General features: G+C 42.6%; 1 protein-coding gene across 4 annotated transcripts in view; it reads right to left on the minus strand.

Annotated features, from left to right (window-relative positions):
• The window catches only part of nfatc2a (nuclear factor of activated T cells 2a), a 42215-nt gene that overhangs the window by 9886 nt on the left and 13185 nt on the right, over positions 1–19144 (minus strand). For 2 of the 4 annotated variants that reach the window (XM_061734687.1, XM_061734685.1), the window contains exons 6-9: positions 17915–18055; positions 11807–11862; positions 11561–11693; positions 10591–11466 (exon numbers count right to left, since the gene is read on the minus strand). In XM_061734687.1, the coding sequence (XP_061590671.1) occupies positions 10591–11466; positions 11561–11693; positions 11807–11862; positions 17915–18055 (1206 nt within the window). The remainder of the gene's footprint in view (positions 1–10590; positions 11467–11560; positions 11694–11806; positions 11863–17914; positions 18056–19144) is intronic. The other 2 variants (XM_061734688.1, XM_061734686.1) reach the window with 2 other exon arrangements.

A 19144-nucleotide genomic window follows, 5' to 3' on the forward strand; every position in this document is an offset into this window, starting at 1 on the left:
TGTACAGTAGCTGACTCAGTTTGCAGCGCTCTGCGTCCCGCGAGCTGGCGATGTGTGTGTCTGTCTGGCCCAGGGCTCGGCAACCCAACATGTTGAAAGAGCCATATTGGACCAAAAACACAAAAAACAAATATGTCTGGAGCCGCAAAAAATGAAAAGTCTTGTATAAGCCTTAGAATGAAGGCAAATGGCGAAAATCGAAATGTCGAGAAAAAAGTCGAAATTTCGAGAAAAAAGTCGAAATATCGAGAAAAAAGTCGAAATGTTGAGATTAAAAAGGAAATGAAAAAGAAGAAAAAAAGGAAAAAAGAAGAAAAAAGAAAAAAGAGGAAAAAAGAAAAGAAGAAAAAGAAAAGAAGAAAAAAAGAGAAAAAAAGGAAAAAAAGAGAAAAAAAAAGAAAAAAAGACGAAAAAAAGGAAAAAAAAGGTCAAACATTTCTGAAAAAGCTCCAGGAGCCACTAGGGCAGCGCTAAAGAGCCACATGCGGCTCTAGAGCCGCGGGTTGCCGATCCCTGGTCTGGCCCAATATAAGCATTTGTGTGTTCCTGTGTTTGTAACTAAAGTATGGCTTTAGCTGAAGCTGTGGGACTGTGGAGACAGCAAGACATTTAAAAAGCACATAAAGAAAGGAGAAAATACAGAGACTGGACAGACACCTATCCACCCATCCACCACAAAGTTAGTAGCCGTGTGTTCAGGATTTATATGTGTACGCTGGAGTAGAACTCGCCCATCAGATTGTTTTCTCTTCTACACGTACCATTGCAAAAAAGTAAAAAATACATTTCAATTTATTTTCAGAACAAAAAAGAACAACCAGAGATCCAAAAAAGGGGACTTGAATTAAAAGAAATGTTCAGCACTATAGTAAGCAGATTTCTTTAGATATATACTTCTTCAAAATGTATTACCAGAAACAAATTTCCAGTAGGAAAAGTGAGAATGTGGCACGTTTACCACTGTGTCTGAGAACCTCTTCTTTTTAACAGCACGTTTAATGTCTTAAGAAAGCATACCATTTTTCTTTTTTTTCTAACATATATTTATATATGATATATATCAGTGATTCTTAACCATAGGGCCGCGGCCCACACTTGGGCCGCGAGCGCCCCCTAGTGGGCCGCGAAAAAAATTCTGTTTTGTAGGTTTGGGCCGCGGGGGCCGCGGGACTGCATACCGACCATGTGGTGGCGCTAATGCATTAGTCAGTTGTTACTGACTGCCAGCCGGTGGAGGAGGGAACCAAGAGGAAGAAGCGGGGGAGCTCTATAAAAGAGGAGAATAATGCCGCGGCACGTTCCATTTACCTCGGACACTCATCTAGCTGCACGTGTACTATTAAGGCCTGTATTTACGGAGAAAATCCTTTGTTTTGCACAAAATAGGTTTAAATCCGCCAGGATAAGGGACCGTTTACTTGGTCTGCGCTCAGAGTCGGCTTGGATCTGCCAGTATCAGGGATTGATTACTTGGTCTGCGCCCAGCAACGGGGAGAGCGAGCGCGGCGTGATCCTTTATTTTTATATTCTCCATCGTGGCCACAACTAAGCCCAAAGCCCGAAACAGACTCAGAGCAACGCTGGATGCTACTCTGAGAGTGAGCCTTTCCCCCCATTCCTCCCAGACTGGACCTGATTGTGTCTCAGAGGCCCAAGTGTCTCATTAAGAGCTGCAGATAAAAAGGAAATTGTATTTTTTTTTTTTTAAATATGTATATGAAAGAAAATAAAGATTCTTCTGGTTCTGCTATGCACAAATATAGTTTCATTTGCACTTTATTTCAATTTTATTTACAGTTTATTTAATTTAAAAACATTATTTTGAATGTATTTATTTTACTTTTTATTAATAATAATGGCTTGGTTTTATATAGCGCCCTTCAAGACACCCAGAGCGCTTTTTACAGCACCATTATTCATTCCTACACATTCTCACCGGTGGTGGTAAGGTACGTTTGTAGCCACAGCTGCCCTGCAGACTGACAGAAGCGTCAGTCAGCCCTTCCGACCACCACCAAACATTCAAAAACATTCACACGGGGCAAGGTGGGTAAGGTGTCTTGCCCAAGGACACTATGACAGCCACTGGGACGGAGCGGGATTCGAACTGCCGACTTTCCGATCATTGTACGACCCGCTCTATTGCCATCCATTGATTGATTTATATGTAGATATATTTTTTATTCTGAGTCCTTCCTTTTTTATTTAAGTAAAATCTAATTATTGATCTTTTTTATTAATAAGCCTGAACTGATTGATTTGTCCTAGTATAAATCAAGCTTGACGTGTGCATGTTAACATTGACATGTTTCATAAAAGTCTGTGATGATCATTTTATTTGACAAGGTTTTTGCTTGGGCCCTGGGCCGCTCTGTACTGAAAAAAATGGGCCTCGAGGTCAGAAAGGTTAAGAACGCCTGATATATATGATACAAATGTAACTACCTGCATTCATGGCTGGTCATGGATCATCAAAGAACTGACTGGGAAATTAAATTTTTGAGTTAAGGATATTGTAGGAGGCCAGTTTCATTATGCCTTGATCTTTGTTTATTAAAGGTATAGTCCCTGATTTTGGAGAGCTAGCAAGATTTGAAAGTGGCACCTCCTCTAAGCCCCGCCCCCTCATCTAAGCCCCACCCCTCCTCCCCCTCCCGTCAGCACTCCGTCCAAAGCCACGCCCCTACAAACTTTGGGGAACGCGCATTTGCAGGAGTCCAGTTTTCCAGGACATTTTGGACAGCACATTTTCAACAAAACTACCCCATGTCTCATTCACCTGTAAGCGAGGCTGGTTTTAGGGGGGGGCAGGGGTGGCTGTGCCCACCCAAACAATCATCCTGCCCACCCAATCAAAGTTATGGGGAGCCTTTATTTTTTTATTAAAAAATATCACAGAATATCTGTACCGTTTCTGATTGGGTGGGCACTGCGCATCATTTTTAGACACAACAATGAACGCATACCGCAAAAGTTGTGTCTCGGCGGAGGGACCCGACATCCCAGCAAAATGAGACAACAGAGAAGTTCAGAACAGCAGACAGAGCACACACTGAAGGCTGATTTATGGTTCCACGTTACACCAACGCGTCGCCGCGTACCCTACGCCGTAGGCTACAGCGTACCCTACGGCGTAGCCGTGGCAACAGAGCCTGCGCGGCACCGCAGCGCAGCGCCACCCGCACCGGCGCTCTCCGCCCTCACCGGGATGGAGACCCCTCCATCCCCACGGACCCCCATACTGGGGAGGTGGTATTTTTGGCTGCGTTTTCTCCTTTTCTGCGCCATTCTTAAGCAAACGTGACTCGAGTGTGTGAAGTTTTCCGGCAAGATTTTCGACGTGACGAGTGCGCACATTGGACAGAGGGGGGTGTGGGCGGGACTTAAAATGAAGGCATCTGATTGGTTCTTTCCCCCCTGCCAATCCTCTGGTCCTCTGACCAATCCGTGCCACTCGGAGCGCAAAAAACAGATTGGTCAGAGTTTTTACAGGATTAAAGCTGTCAGAGAGGTCGGATGTTTTTCTTTCCTTTTCCTGAACACATTATCCACTGGCTACTCTCAGGATGGAAGGACCATTTCACCCAGTATAACAATAAATGTTTTTGAATACCATCACAGACTATACCTTTAAGTGTTTGTGTTGTAATTATTTATTTTTGTTATTATTTTGTCTTTTCTTTCTTTTCTTATTTTATTTAATTTTAATTTTAATTATTTATATTTTCTATGGCATATGACATGATATTGTGAGGAAGGGACATGACTAAATCAGCATTCTGCTTCCTCCTGTTCCCTCTCCAACACATTATTTTGCTGTTGTTCTTTATTTCTGGATGAGACTGTTAAATTGTTTTGCTTTTCTATGACATTTTGACGCTTTTAATTTGATGGTGATTTGTTGTTGTTCCTTCCTTCATGGTAGTTGTGTGAGACTACATGATTTCCTTTCAAGGACTCTTACTACAGAGCCACTCTATTGTAATAGATGCACAGTAGTTTGGAAACATCCTGTTAATATAGGGAAGACAACAGCATTATTACTCCAAAACATGTCAGCATTAACGGTGTCCTCTCTGATGTGCTTGTTACTCATACCACGTCCACTAAAGCAGTGTTTCCCCACCCTGGTCCTCCGGGCCTGTCCTGCACGTTTTACATGCTACCCTGCTTTAGCACACCACGATACAAGTAGCTGTGTCATCAAGAGAGCTGTGCAGACCTTGATTATAAGAGAATGAGGACCGTTCATTAGAATCAGGTGTGCTGAAGCAGGGTAGCATCTAAAACCTGCAGGACAGGGGCCCCCGAGATCCAGGGATGAGAAACACTGCACTAAACCACACACATATCATCACAGACGCTGGCTGGTTGAATTGTGAACTTAGAACTGGGCTGGTGGTTCATTTTCTCTAAAGTTTGGAGAATACAGCCCCCCTAATTTCCAAAAAGAATTAACGTTCTTGATTCATCATAATTCATTTCCAAACGAGTGGCCCTTCCTCTCTGTAAGCTTCACATTGCCGTGGTGGAGAGGCTTGAGTACTCCAGTGATCCTGAGATCTGTGCCGGTGGGGATTTTACTTTATATCCCTGGCAGGTTTAACTAAGCCAGATAGGTCAAAGGGGAGGAGGCAGACAAAGCAGCGCACTGGGCCTCCAGGTTGAAGGTTGAAAAAAAGGCCAACATCTTGAAATTCTGAGTGGCATGCACCTTTTTCCAAAAGAGTAGCCCTAAGAGAGTATCTGTGCCAAATTTCATGCTGCTTTCTTTACTTTTAGGTGAGGTATCGTTTCACTAATCTGCTGTACTAGTACTATAACAACAATCAATCTTACAAAATTCTCACTTTTCCGGGTATATACAAGTTTCTATGTGCTGTATCTCAAGAACTGTATTGGATACAGACATGTACTTGGTACCAAAATATCCACAATACCCAACTTTATATTCAACTTTGATATATTTATGGGGCTTAAAATCAAGGGATTTCGAGTTATAAAGGAAAAAGCACGCTTTTGGGCGGACAGCCTAGATTTTGGGGCCGCCATCTTGGAATTTTGAGTGGCATGCGCCTTTTTCCTAAAGAGTAGACCTTGGAGAGTATCTGCCAAATTTCATGCTTCTTTACCAAAGTGAAGTATCGTCTTGAAACAATGAGTTAACCTGCTGCCATATCAGTCCTCTTCTCTACCTGTCCACCTGAACTGAGCTCAGGCTCAGAGGAAGTGTTGGCAGTTCTGGATCTTATTTATGTGTGGCTTTTTCTTTGCATGCTGGAAATGCATGTGGATGCAGCGACAATCTGTGCTCACCAACACTGGCTTTCAATGTTTGACTCATGCAGTGATTTCCCCTGCATGAGCTCGTCTGTTTTCAATGCAGCTCAACCACAGGGACTGAAGATCACCAACATCCAGTACTGGTTGTCAGACATGTGTACAGAGATTTGAACAGATTCTCCTAATCTTTTAATTATATTGTGTACTGTACATGAGGAAATCCCCCAAATTCCTCAAATAATTATGTTGCAAAACATGATTATTACATTAACTATTAGACTTCACAGTCTTTCACAGAGTTCTGATCAGTCCACGTCTTTATTTCTGAAAGATTTAGCTTCTCTGAGGTGCTGTTTCTAAATCCAATCACATTATTGACCTTTTTAAAACACAAGTTTCACAGAGCGTTTTTCCCCCAATCAAACCCTTTTTGTAGTCTTGAGTTTAAATTCATATCGTTGGATTTTTTTAAATGTTTTTTTTCTTTCCCTGCTCAATATTTTGGAGAATACGTACGTTTTTGTGGCGCAATCTCTCTTATCTGCAAGGGATAGCTATGTTTGGAAACACTACGGGGTGGGGTCAAGCTAACAAGAGTTACTTTACAGGCATTTGATCTGACTAAATCATATTTACCCCCAAATGAATTAAAGGCTACATTTTACTGATGTCGCCACAGGGATGATTACAAATCCTGCTGATATGCTTGTCCTCAAGAGCTACAATTGGGTTACATTTCTGTTTTCAGGTGAAAACTACTGGACAGATGGGAGCAACACACTTCCCTCATATTGACTTGCAGAAACTTTGCTGAGTTTTCCTCAGGTTTGCTCAGATCCCTATCGTCTGCCGGCACGGCTGTGTCTTGTTGCATAGAAAATTGATTTTTGCCAACACTTACATTTGTCTTACAGTATCATTTCCTTTGAAAGAGATGGCCTGTTAGCTCGGAGGGAAGAATTAGTTATAGAAACCAGTTTACGTATCACTATGACGGCTGGCGGTACAGCTATGAAGTGTACTTGACAAAGTCTCTGAAATAGGATGGAAGTGAGCTGAGACTAATGTGCGTCCACCGAGCCGCTGCTGTGTGCTTTATCTTTCCTGCCCCGATCTCCACTTGCTGGAACAATTTCACCTGCTCCGCTGCCTCCGGGCTTTATTCCACCACAACTAAATCTGTCACTCTCAGACTTCGTAGGCTTTGCCAGTTGCCCCTTTTTTTCAAACTGCTGCATGCAAGGAGCCATGCCAGTCATCCTTGATTTCATTTAAAGGGTAAGTCAGGAGTACAGGATTGTTTTTCTTCTGTTTGGTTGACTAAATAAAATGAGCCAACAGACGCACCTAAATAGAAATCTTTTCTGAGCAGCTACAGGAGATACAGGAACATACGTGAGGGCTGACAATACAAGCTCTGGTGAGAACATTTTTGAGAAACTTTCGATTCAAATGAAATACATGACTGCACTTGTCTCTAAAGTTACAATTTTCACTCCTACAAGATGTCACAGTTTTGGACCACAAAACTGTGATGATACCAGGATGTGGCATCTCAGTTTCTTTCAAAAATGACTACAAAGTGCAACACATCTTGATGACTAACATTAATAATCTCACTTGGGTTAAGATGCCTTTGATGCTTTTAACCTAAATGATTGTTTTGTGGGCAGAATCAGACTCCAACAGCCTTCTTTCATACTAACAGGGATTTTTTTTAACCTCAGTTATATTTTCAAACCCCTAAAATGCTTTGAGTTGTGGGAAGTCCCTGCTTTTTTCTCATCAAAGCAGCAATGATGCCTTAAGTAGGTGAGTTATCATTGTTCAAGTAATAAGACAATAATTATGCAATCCACCCTTAATCGTTAATGCATTATGTATGGGGATTATATACAGGACCGTCTCAGAAAAAAGTTCTTTATTTTCTGTAATGCAATTAAAAAAACAAAAATGTCATACATTCTGGATTCATTACAAATCAACTGAAATATTGCAAGCCTTTTAATATTTTAATATTGCTGATTATGGTTTACAGTTTAAGATTAAGATTCCCAGAATATTCTAATTTTTTTAGATAGGATATTTGAGTTTTCTTAAGCTGTAAGCCATGATCAGCAATATTAAAATAATAAAAGGCTTGATATATTTCAGTTGATTTGTAATGAATCCAGAATGTATGACATTTTTGCATTACAGAAAATAAAGGACTTTATCACAATATTCTAATTTTCTGAGACAGTCCTGTATTATAGATTGTCGTAAAATCCACACTTTCCAGATTTGAAAAATAGAGCACTATTTCAAACGAGTGGTTTCTAATCCCATGAATGGTTTTCATGAGGTTTATATGAAAAGTGTGAAAATTATTTGACTTTATAGACAAACTAATGCTGAGGTAAACTGGGAAAATGGCAGGCTGCCACCATGTTTTGGAGACGGGAGGATGAAAGAAGACCCCGTTTGGCTGTTTCCAGCTTGTTAAGCCACCAGTCCACAGTCCTGTTGCTGTTTATAGTGGAAGGAAGCCCTGGCCTGTAGGCCCGTCCAAAAAACACAAATTCCAATGCTAGCCGCTTTTTTCCATTTAAACACACTGATACACAGCGCTCCTTCCCTTTTCCTGTGAACTACCTTCAACCCTCCTGCTATCTTACAGGGATCAGGCTGCATTTCTGCAGGGCAGCAGCTGCAAATAGGACTTTCTTGTGCCAGATTGGCAGAGAACTGTAGTCGGAAAAAAAGCTAATCCTCCGGTGGGCTCCCCCACAGAAATCGAGGGGCGTAAGGCCAAGGAGAAATTCTGGCCAACTACAACAAACAAAGAGGCTTTCCCCAGTTCTCCCAGGCAGCACGTTCCATTGTTTGACAATGGTTGCCATGGATGTTGTTTTTCACTTCATAACAGTGTCAACATGTCCAACTGGTCAGCAGCGGCACTTTTTTCTAACTCCTGCTTTGTCTTTACTGTGAGAGAAATAAAAGAAATGTAGATAAAAAATCCTGCCATATATTTTAGAGGAGGAAGATTTTTTTTTCATTGTGCACTTCGAGAAAAAAGTCGAAATGTCGAGAAAAAAGTCAAAATGTCGAGATTAATGTTGAAGTACAATTTCGAGACAAAAGTCGAAATGTTGAGAAAAAAGGTGAAATTTCGACTTTATTCTCGACATTTCGACTTTTTATCTCGAAGTGCATAATAAAAAAAATCTTCCCCTCTCAAAATATTTTTTCTCCTGCATGGCCCTAATACTCTTCTACATGTAGATTACAAAATATAAAATGAAATAAAACGTGGTCAAGACAAGAAATTTACTTTTTAAGAGCCCGTTATTTCACTGTAAGGAATAATATCTTTTTGACAACCTTTAACTCCTAAATAAGAAATAAAAAGCGGTTCAACCTCCTGCTTGCTTTGAATGCAGCCTGACATTAATTCTGTCAGAGGGTAACGGGGCTGACAAGCTTAACTATAAACATATTACGCACAACTGTTATTTCCACCTTGAATGGAACGTACAGTAGCTGCACCTCCTTAGCGAGGACTGTTTAAACAGATACTACACTGCATGGATCGTACCGGAGTGTGTGAAAAGGAGATATTGATAGTAAGGACAATATCCTCCTATTGTTCTAAGACAAGCTCATATTTTAGCTGCAGCACCTTAGCGTCTGTTAATTCCACAAAATTAAATTGATATTGATCACTCGCTAAGCATTTTTTCAATCAAACACACAGACTGCGTTTCCATGCAGTCAATAACCCTTTTGTAAACACCAATAACCCCTTTGAATAACCCGAATTTGCTCATATTGGGGTTTTTAAAAACCCCAATATGAGCCCTGGGTTACTCCTTTTAAAACCTGAATATTGGGTCATGTAAACGCCAAACGGAATATCCCCATCAAAAGGAACAGGAATTTGTTTTCTGCACATGCTCTGTTCACAAGGAATCCTGGTCTTTTGAGTCCAGGAAGTTCTTCTAAACACGGAGAAATGCAAGACCAGGAGGATACTAATCATTTCATAAATGTAATGAATGAATTAACATTTTGGCATTTGTAGACGGTAGAAAGTACCGGGATAGCCAGATTTAAAAGAAGGTGAGCGAAAAGTTGCGCAGCCCGAGTGCTGACAGGAATCAGCAGGAGAGACCACGTCTCTCCAGTGTTAGCGTAGCTCCATTGGCTACCTGTTAAATTCAGAATCCAATTTAAAATTTTATTTCTTGCATATAAAGCCCAAAACGGCTTAGCTCCGCATTATTTGCAAGACCTGATAGTGCCTTATGTTCCTGGCAGAGCTCTCCATTCTCGGGGTACAGGTTTACTCGTAGTTCCTAGAGTATCCAAATGTAGGGGAGGGCGTTTGGAGGGCGGGCGTTCTGCTATCAGGAACCGTTACTATTGAACCAACTTCCAATCTGGGTTAAGGAGGCTGACACCACCTCCACCTTTAAAACTAAACTTAAAACCTTTCTGTTTAGTAAAGCCTATAGTTAGTGTTTAGTAAACCTCTAGTTAGTGTTAGTAAACCTCTAGCTGGTGTTGGTAAATCTCTAGGTAGTGTAAACTCTAGTGTGTTAGAGTCAGTAGTCATAGTTGCAGCTATAGAACAAGACTATAATAGTCTCAAATCAGCTTCGTGGTAGATATGCTGAGGGTAACGGCCCGGTCAGGCGGGGGAGAGATTTGTCCGTCAAGACTCCTCTCCCTGGCCCTGCCCCTTCTCAACTTTTCCCCGACCTTGAACCTAACCTGGGGCTTGCTGATTGGGCCGGAGCTTCGGGAGCTGCGTGCTGGCCTGTGGTCCCCACCCCTGGTCATCCCGTTGCTGCTTCCACCTGCCTGCTGTGTGCTGTTGACGTCCCCGACCCCCCAGTCTGGCCCTCGGCAGGAGGGTCCCCCCTTATGATCCAGGTCCTGGTCCAGGTTTCTTCCCTTCTAAAGGGGAGTTTTTCTTGCCACTGTTTGGCTTAAGACTTTTCTCCCACTAGGGGAGTTTTTACCTGCCATTGTTTATGTAATAATTGCTCGGGGGTTTATGTTCTGGGTCTCTGGAAAGCGTCACAACTAATACAACTTTTGTTGTATTAGACGCTATATAAATAAAATTGAATTGAAATTGAATCCAGATATCCCGAATGATTAATTACCATGTAAACGGAATATTCCGAATGTTTCGGTAACCGGAATATTAGCAATAACCCGAATTTTGACTGCATGTAAACATAGTCAGTGTTACACTGAACCAAAAGGAAAAGCATAACTTGGTATGTCACTCAAAGTGTAAAAGTAGCAACTTACACTCACCATCATCGAGGTAAGCCTGGTCCAAATTCTCCTCTTTGACCGTCACCGTCCTCTGTCCGTCTCCTGGGGCCTCCACGTGCTCGGCCCCAGGCACGGCCCGGCCCTTCTGCGGCTCCTTCTGAACATAGGGCTGCTGCTGGATGACAGTGGGACAGGGCTGCGGGTGGGCCGGCGCTGCCTGAGCCTGCAGGTGTGTGGCGGCGGCTGCAGCCTGAGCCTGCAGGTGTGTGGAGGCGGCTGCAGCCTGCAGGTGTGTGGAGGCGGCTGCAGCCTGAACCTGCAGGTGTGTGGCGGCGGCGGCTGCAGCCTGGGCCTGCAGGTGTGTGGCGGCAGCGGCAGCGGCTGCAGCCTGCGCCTGCAGGTGTGTGGCAGTGGCCGCGCCCTGCGGGGGATATTCATCACAGTAGAGAACCTGCTGGGTAGCAGGCTGGGAGGGAGGGAGAGTCTGAGCGTCTCCTGCACGCAGCAGCTGCTGGTTAGTGGGAGAAAACTGGATGATGGAGGGGTGTTGACCTGCACCGACGGGACCCCCAGCCTGAGCCGGTGAGCCCGTGTGCACCAGGACGGAGCAGTGAGCTTCAGGTATTACCCCTCCAGTCTGCCAGACGCCAGGGCCGCAGCCCGGGTTCTTTCCACCCCGCGAGTAGATGATAGCCGAGCTCTGCTGCCGGAAACGCGCGTCTTGGCCCGGGAGGCTGGAGCCGAGACGCTGGCAGGAAGCCATGCCAGAGATCAGGCCATTGTCCGAGTGCAGGACGCCGTGAGGGCTTTGGTAGTAAGAATGGGGCGGTAAGCCAAAGATCTGCGGCACTGGGAAGCCCATGTGCTCCGACTCATACTCGTCTATAGGTTCAGTCTTGATGGATGGAGCTGAAAAAAGATGTCAACAAAGAGATAAATGTGAAAATGATTGAAATTCTACAGTTTCCTATGTACATGAGTGAGAGTGTGAGGGGGGGCTTACATGCCAGAGGAGTGTAGGTGAAATGCTGAGGCTGGCTGCGCTTTCGCTTGCCATTGATGACGTAGAAGTTGACTTTGACAGAATGGCAAACAGATGCATCCCGGTAAGACGGTACCTCCAGAAACAGCATGTTCTGCAAAACAGCGCTCTATTATGTGCTGAAAAGGATGATTGCGTGTGAGCTGAGCAGCTAAAGAGGACATATTTTACAGGTGGGACAGGATCAGTCATTTGGATAAGACGTACAGGTTGGCTCTTGTCTTTGTCCACCGTTGCCTCCACTTCCCAGATTTGCTGTCCATCTAGAAATAAAACACACCGTGGTAAACTTTTTTTTCTTTTTTTTCTCTTTTGTGCATGTTTGCAGGCCGGAGCTTCGGGAGCTGCGTGCTGGCCTGCGATCCCCCCACCCCCGGTCATCCCGTTGCTGCTTCCACCTGCCTGCGCCCCTCCCCCCCTCTGGTCATCCCGTTGCTGCTTCCACCTGCCTTTCTCCCCAGGGATTAAAGTTCTCCGTACTGGGTACGGATTTCCATCCTGGGGATTTTTTGGGGATATTTTTTTATGAGATCAGCGCAAATCCAACAAAAAATATGAACACCGGGGTGTCTGTAGCGCCGCGGTGACTTCTCGAACGGCGCCCACTGCAGTCAATCAGCTGTTGGCTGTGCACACACAGTAAAGTTCTCCTCTGGTTTTAGATGCACGTAACCTGACACCAGGCATCAGAATCTTCCGCGGATTTTGGTCTCAGCAAAAAAATTCTGCGGAACGGGAAAAAAAAAAAAAAAAAAAAAATCCCCAAACAACGGACTCGAAAACGCGATGCGCCAGGCCAGAAAAGAAAAACATAATATGCAAAAAATAAGCGACGTATCTATCCATTCATTCAGAAATCAAAAATCATTTCCATTTGGGAGCCTCTGCGGGGCTGAATATGCAATGCAGTGTTTGCGTGTGCTTCTCATTGAAATGACTGGAGGCAACACGTTGCGGCAGTGAGTGAAGCCTGAATTATGGTTCTGCGTTAAATCGACGCAGAACCATAACTCAGCGCTAGACCTCGTCGCATGTCGGTGTGCCGCAATGTAAACACTGCGGAGCTACAAGCCTACGTTGCATTAAGAATGTGACGCGCTGTGAGCTTGTATATCTGCATTTTAATTTCAGATGCTTTGTTCAAAGTTATGTAGCGAGTCTGTAGTGCAGTGCCTCGTTTAGAACCCCCTGTCATTATTACATAAAAAGTATCTACTAGCACGGATATTGCCACTGGATTAAAAAATGAACTCTCATTATAAATTTACGTTTTCAATCGCAACGGGGGGGCGGGGGGGGTCTGAAAACTTTCCGTCCTGGAATTTTTTTTTGCTTTAATCCCTGCTTTCTCCCACTAGGGGAGTTTTTACCTGCCATTGTTCATGTTCAGGGTCTCTGGAAAGCGTCTAGAGACAACATATGTTGTATTAGATGCTATACAAATAAAATTGAATTGAATTGAATTGAACTTTAGCCTTTGCATTCAATAAAGGATGAAACCAAACCGAGTTAGCTAGATTAACTAAAAGCATGTAGCAACAGTTGGTTCTGTATGTAAAACGTTTAGACCACTTCCTGCAACAACAACAGCGTGCATGAAGGCAGAGGTCGTGCAGGTTCAGTCCTGGCACATTTATCAGCTGTCCATCAGTCACAATAACAAGTGGCGAAGAAGACCCACATGCTCCTGCACGCTGCGCTGACTGATTGGGAACATTAACAAAGAGATGATGACATCTGGAGACATTAGCACTACCTCCATGTGCTGATGATTTATGTCACATTACACCTCATCAGGTAACACTTAAGCTTCCATTGAGGTCCCTGAATGCAGGCTGCACATGGCCAAACACCAGACGTGCTGCAGGGAGCCCCGTTGCAGCGCTGCTCGAGGTGGGAAACCCTTTGTCAAACAGCAAATTAAAACCACATGGCCTAAATGACTCAGCAGGAGGAAGGGGGATTCCACACGCAATGCCAACTTTTTTTCTTGATTTTATTTTTATGATTAACTCCCTCCACTTTTCCGACAAAATGTGATGACTACTGCTTTGTTGGAGTTTGTAATTGTTTGCATTTTGTTGTAATCCTTCTCTAAGGGATACCCCTGACTTGTCCCTCCGGAGATAATTGTGAGTATAGATGGAAGGGGGGGAGATGGTGGAGCTGGGCAAAGAGCCTGAGCCGTTTGGCTTGGCCCGAAAATCTTTCCTTCCCTCCGTACAACTAGATTGAGGGGAGCACCGTTCAGACACAGCTGTCTCTCATTGGGAGGGATTTCACACTCCCCACTGCTCCAGAACTCTGGGATAAATACAAGAACAGTCCTTCTGGAAGCTTTCTTCTTCTGTCTTAGTGCATGGACTAACATAGCAAGGAAACCCCAGATGGAGGGGAGGAAATAGCCATATTTAGAAGCTCCTTGAAACAGTCATAAGAAGATCGGTGATGCAGCGTTTGTCAACTACGCCCCAAAACTATGGAACACACGGCCCAAAAACATCAGGGAAGCCGAGTCGGTAGAAATCTTCAAAAGACAACTAAAGCCCTGTCCCAATACACCGACTTCCCCTACTTTTCAGCCCTACCCCTAAATTTTGCGCGTTCCCGTGAGGGTAGTGGTGTCCCAATTCCTCTTTTCATCTAGGGGGAGTGCTGAAAACGAGGGCTAGTGCTTATGAATCTGGCCCTTCAGAGCGAGGGATTTCAGATGCACCCCAGATGACCGAGGGCCAGAAAAATTTCCCAGAATGCTTTTCGTCGTCATTTGCGGACTGAATCTAAAAAAAAAACATGGCGGACACTTCTAATTTTTTCGTGAATAAAATCAATATTTTGAGTTAGTTTCTGCATAAAAATGCGTTTTGATTACATTTCTAGCGAGAAATATATATTTTACTTTCAATTCAATTCAATTCAATTTTATTTATATAGCGTCCAATACAACAAAAGTTGTCTCTAGACGCTTTCCAGAGACCCATACCCAGAACATGACCCCCGAGCAATTACTACATAAACAATGGCAGGTAAAAACTCCCCTAGTGGGAGAAAAACCTTAAGCCAAACAGTGGCAAGGAAAAACTCCCCTTTAGGAGGGAAGAAACCTTGAGCAGGACCAGGCTCATAAGGGGGGACCCTCCTGCCGAAGGCCAGACTGGTGGGTCAGGGACGGCAACAGCACAGCAGGCAGGTGGAAGCAGCAACGGGATGACCGGGGGTGGGGACCGCAGGCCAGCATGCAGCTCCCGAAGCTCCGGCCCAATCATCAAGTCCAAGGTTAGGTTCGGGGTCGGGGAAAGGTTGAGAAGGGGCAGGGCCATCATAATATTTCATAATATTCACTCAGTGAATGTACATAATCACTTGTTTGCCCATTGTTGCGAAGTCTTTTTCAAACCTCGCCAGAATAAAGGCTGATTTATGGTTCCGGGTTACACCAACGCAGAGCCTACGGCGTAGGTTACGCAGCGACGCGGGCCGTACCCTACACCGTAGGCTCTGCGTCGATTTAACGCAGAACCATAAATCAGCTCCCGAGCCGGCGGCTCTTCTCCGAAAACATCGGATCAAATTTCTTAACAGGCGTTATTTGGATAAACTGAGCCCAGGTTGGGGATCTTTTACGCCTGAAAAAATATTAAAACTTAATAAAGTGGCATATTAACAGCGCTACAGCTGAAATTCCTGATATGGTGTGACGTATGTGCAAACATAACTACGCAGTCGCTTACGTACCCGAACGTAAACCACGTAGCAAGCTAAATTTAGGGGTGGTGCTGAAAAGTAGGGGTAGTGGGAGTATTGGGACAGGGCCCTGGTTTCAAGTGATTTCAAGTGCCCTAGAATCTGTGGCTTCTTTTTTTAGGGGTAGTGGTAGAAAGTAGGGGGTGTGTTGGGATTGACCCTTAAAACCTCTCTCTTCACTCAAGCATTTAAGCATGAGATAACCGCGCCTTAGTTGCCACTTTCCTTTTATCTATATATCATTGTTTTTTACTGTCTGCATTACTTTTATACTTTTAAATGTTTTTATATGATAATTTTTATCTTGTACTCTTATTTGTTGATTTTTTATCTTTTTACTTTTCATTTGCCTACGACTGCAGTATTTTTACCTTTTTTTAATCAACATTGCTTTTATCCTATCTTAGTAGTTGTTCTGTGGAGGAATTTGGAACTGAATTTTGTCAGTGTTATGTATTATATCACTGTACCTATAAATTTTTGTGTTTTTTGTTTTATTTGCTGTTGTTGTTTCTCTATTTCTCATTGTTCTTGACATGTTTGTACTGTTACTGTGAAGCACTTTGAGCTGCGATTTTCCTATGAAAGGTGCTATAGAAATAAAGTTTATTATTATTATTATTATTATATGTGCGCATTAAAGTTTATGTGAGCTGAGGACAATCTCCAAAACAAACAAAAAGATAAATGAAACAAACCAACAAACAGACAAACGCTCAGTTGTAATCAGGATAACCGCACAAAACTCTGACCTAATACAAGACACACAAAGAACATCCGACCATAATGACATCACCGTGTTGAAAACAGGACACTGTTCTTGTGTTAAGCATTCACATGAATCCAGACCTGCTAACAGATGAAACCTGGGTCACCAACTTAAAACAACTTTACACGTGACGGACAAAACCATTAACAAGGTCACAAAAGGCCCCTTTGAGTGATAAGACATCATGGAAGCCAGCACAGCAGAGAAGGGCAGGAGGAAGTCGGGCGGCAGCATTATCCTCCAAATCATGCAAATGACTGGCGTGGAAACAATGTTATGAAAGAAACGTGGAGAACTGAACAGAAACGCAGCACTGTGGTGTCACTGTGATAGCATCTCGTGTAATACCAGATCGTACATGCTAAGTGGCCATAAAACCTTTGACAGCCTCAGTCACAGATCTGCTTCTCAGATGATGAGCAGGTCCATTTCTTTGACCTGCTTACAACAGAAAATATCACTGAAAACATTTCCAAAATGAAAAACTCAACTTGGTCTCTCGATGTCATTCCTACCCACTTCCTAAAAGAAACCCTTGCCATAACCTGTCCAATTCTGATGGAACTATTCAACTCATCACTCTCATCTGGTTTTGTTCCTGATTATTTCAAAATGGCAGTCATACAACCTCTCCTTAAAAAACCCTCACTAGACCCAGATATCCTCAATAACTTCCGGCCAATCTCAAAACTAACATTTATCGCTAAGGTTTTAGAAAAAGTAGTGGAAGATCAAATTATTTCTTTTATGAACAGTAATGACCTCTTCGAGAGATTTCAGTCGGGTTTTAGAGCAGGTTTTAGAACAGAAACTGCACTTCTTAAGGTTTTAAATGACCTTCTTTTAGCAGCTGATCGTGGTCAACTCTCTGTTCTACTCCTGTTGGATCTATCTGCGGCTTTTCACACTGTTGATCTTAATATTTTAATTGAGCGTCTTAAAAATTGGGTGGGCATTTCAGGGTTGGTTTTGGATTGGTTCCGTTCTTATCTGTCCCAAAGGTCTTTCTGTGTAGAAATTAGTAATTTTCAGGCATCTTCATCACCATTACATTATGGAGTTCCTCAAGGTTCTGTCCTCGGTCCATTACTGTTCTCCATTTACATGCTTCCTTTAGGTCATATTATTACAAAACAATATTAAATACCATTTCTATGCCGATGATACACAATTATACCTTTCCTTTGATAATAGCAACTCCAATCAACTAAATAACCTCCACATGTGCATTGCAGATATCAATAACTGGATGGCATCAAACTTTTTACAACTTAACTCAGAGAATACAGAAATCCTCATCATAGGTCCAGACTCATCGCAAAATCATATTGCTTCCCATCTTGGTCCCCTCTCATTCCATAGCTGACCTCCTGACCTCATACGAGCCTGACCTCACCCTGAGATCCTCTGGTGGCTCATTCCTGGCCATTCCTTGGTCTAACTTAAAGACCAAGGGTGACCGGGCCTTGTCTGTTTTAGCCCTCGCTGATGGAAGGACCTGCCGGAGGAGATCAGGGAGATAACACACTGTCTTCTTTTAAGTCACTTTTAAAAACTCACTATTTTAGACTTGCGTTTAACTGACTGTATTATTTGTCTGTTTTTATGATCTCTCAATTGTGTCTTATCTTAATATTGTACTAATTGTTTGTTTCCTGTTTTTAATTGCATGTAAAGCACTTTGTGACTTGTTTTTGAAAAGCGCTTTATAAATAAAGGTATTATTATTATTATTATTATTATTATTATTATTATTATTATTATTATTATTATTATTATTATTATGATTCAGTGGAACTCACCTTGGGTTTTCTCCAGAAAAACCACCTTAGAGTCGGAGCTGAAGTTCTGCCCGGTCAGGATCATCTGCTGGCCGCCCAGGACAGAGCAGCCGTCCATGTCCTGCTTCTCCACCATGGGAAGCTCGTGTGCTGAGCGCTGGGCTGCAGGGAGACACACAGGGCGGGTGGGTAACGCTTTACCCGTCTACTGGTATCACTTTGTCCAGTGGGAGCATTTTCTGTTTTTCATCATTTCATGTTTGAAGTCCCTCTTGAGCAGCTACACTGCAAAAACTCAAAATCTTAACAAGAATATTTGTCTTATATCTAGTTAAAATCTCATTTTTTGTCAAAAAAATCTCATTACACTTAAAACAAGACTCATCACTGGAAAAAAACACCAATTTTCACCTGTTTCAAGTAGATTTTCACTTAAAATAAGTAGAAAGATTTTTTTGCTTGTAATGAGAAGATAAATATTGTTCCACTGGCAGATTTTTCTACTTATTTCAAGTGAAAATGTACTTGAAACAGGTGAAAATTGTCAAATAACAAGTAATTTTTCTGGTAACGACTCTTGTTTTAAGTGTAATGACATGTTTGACTAAAAATGAGACATTTTAACTAGAAACAAGACAAATATTCCTGGTAAGATCTTGAGTTTTTGCAGTGTAGGTCCTTAAAAGCCCATGTGGAATTCTCAAAATGTAACTTCTCAATGTTTTTCTCATAAGAAAACACTGATCATGGCTTACAGCTTAAGAAAACTCAAATATCCTATCTCAAAAAATTAGAATATTCTGGGAATCTTAATCTTAAACTGTAAGCCATAATCAGCTATATTAAAATAATAAAAGGCTTGCAATATTTCAGTTGATTTGTAATGAATCCAGAATGTATGACATTTTTGTTTTTTTAATTGCATTACAGAAAATAAAGAACTTTATCACAATATTCTAATTTTCTGAGACAGTCCTGTATATTACCTGAGAACCCCAACAGATCTACCTGGGGGTTATGAGATGTCTACTGATATATATTTTATCAAAGGGGCATTTTTAAGATGACGTACAGATAAAACAAGACGTCCCGAGACGTCCCGACTAAAGGAGTTTACGGATGTTTTAATTTGACATTGCAGTTCTTCTGCCAATTCATTCAAAAATAAAATGATTTCAACACATAAACTAAACTTTGGAAACATCGACCCGGCCACAGATTTCTTACAAGTACACAACAACTTATTACCAA

This window comes from Cololabis saira, chromosome 12 (assembly GCF_033807715.1).
Source record: "Cololabis saira isolate AMF1-May2022 chromosome 12, fColSai1.1, whole genome shotgun sequence".
Taxonomy (NCBI): domain Eukaryota; kingdom Metazoa; phylum Chordata; class Actinopteri; order Beloniformes; family Belonidae; genus Cololabis; species Cololabis saira.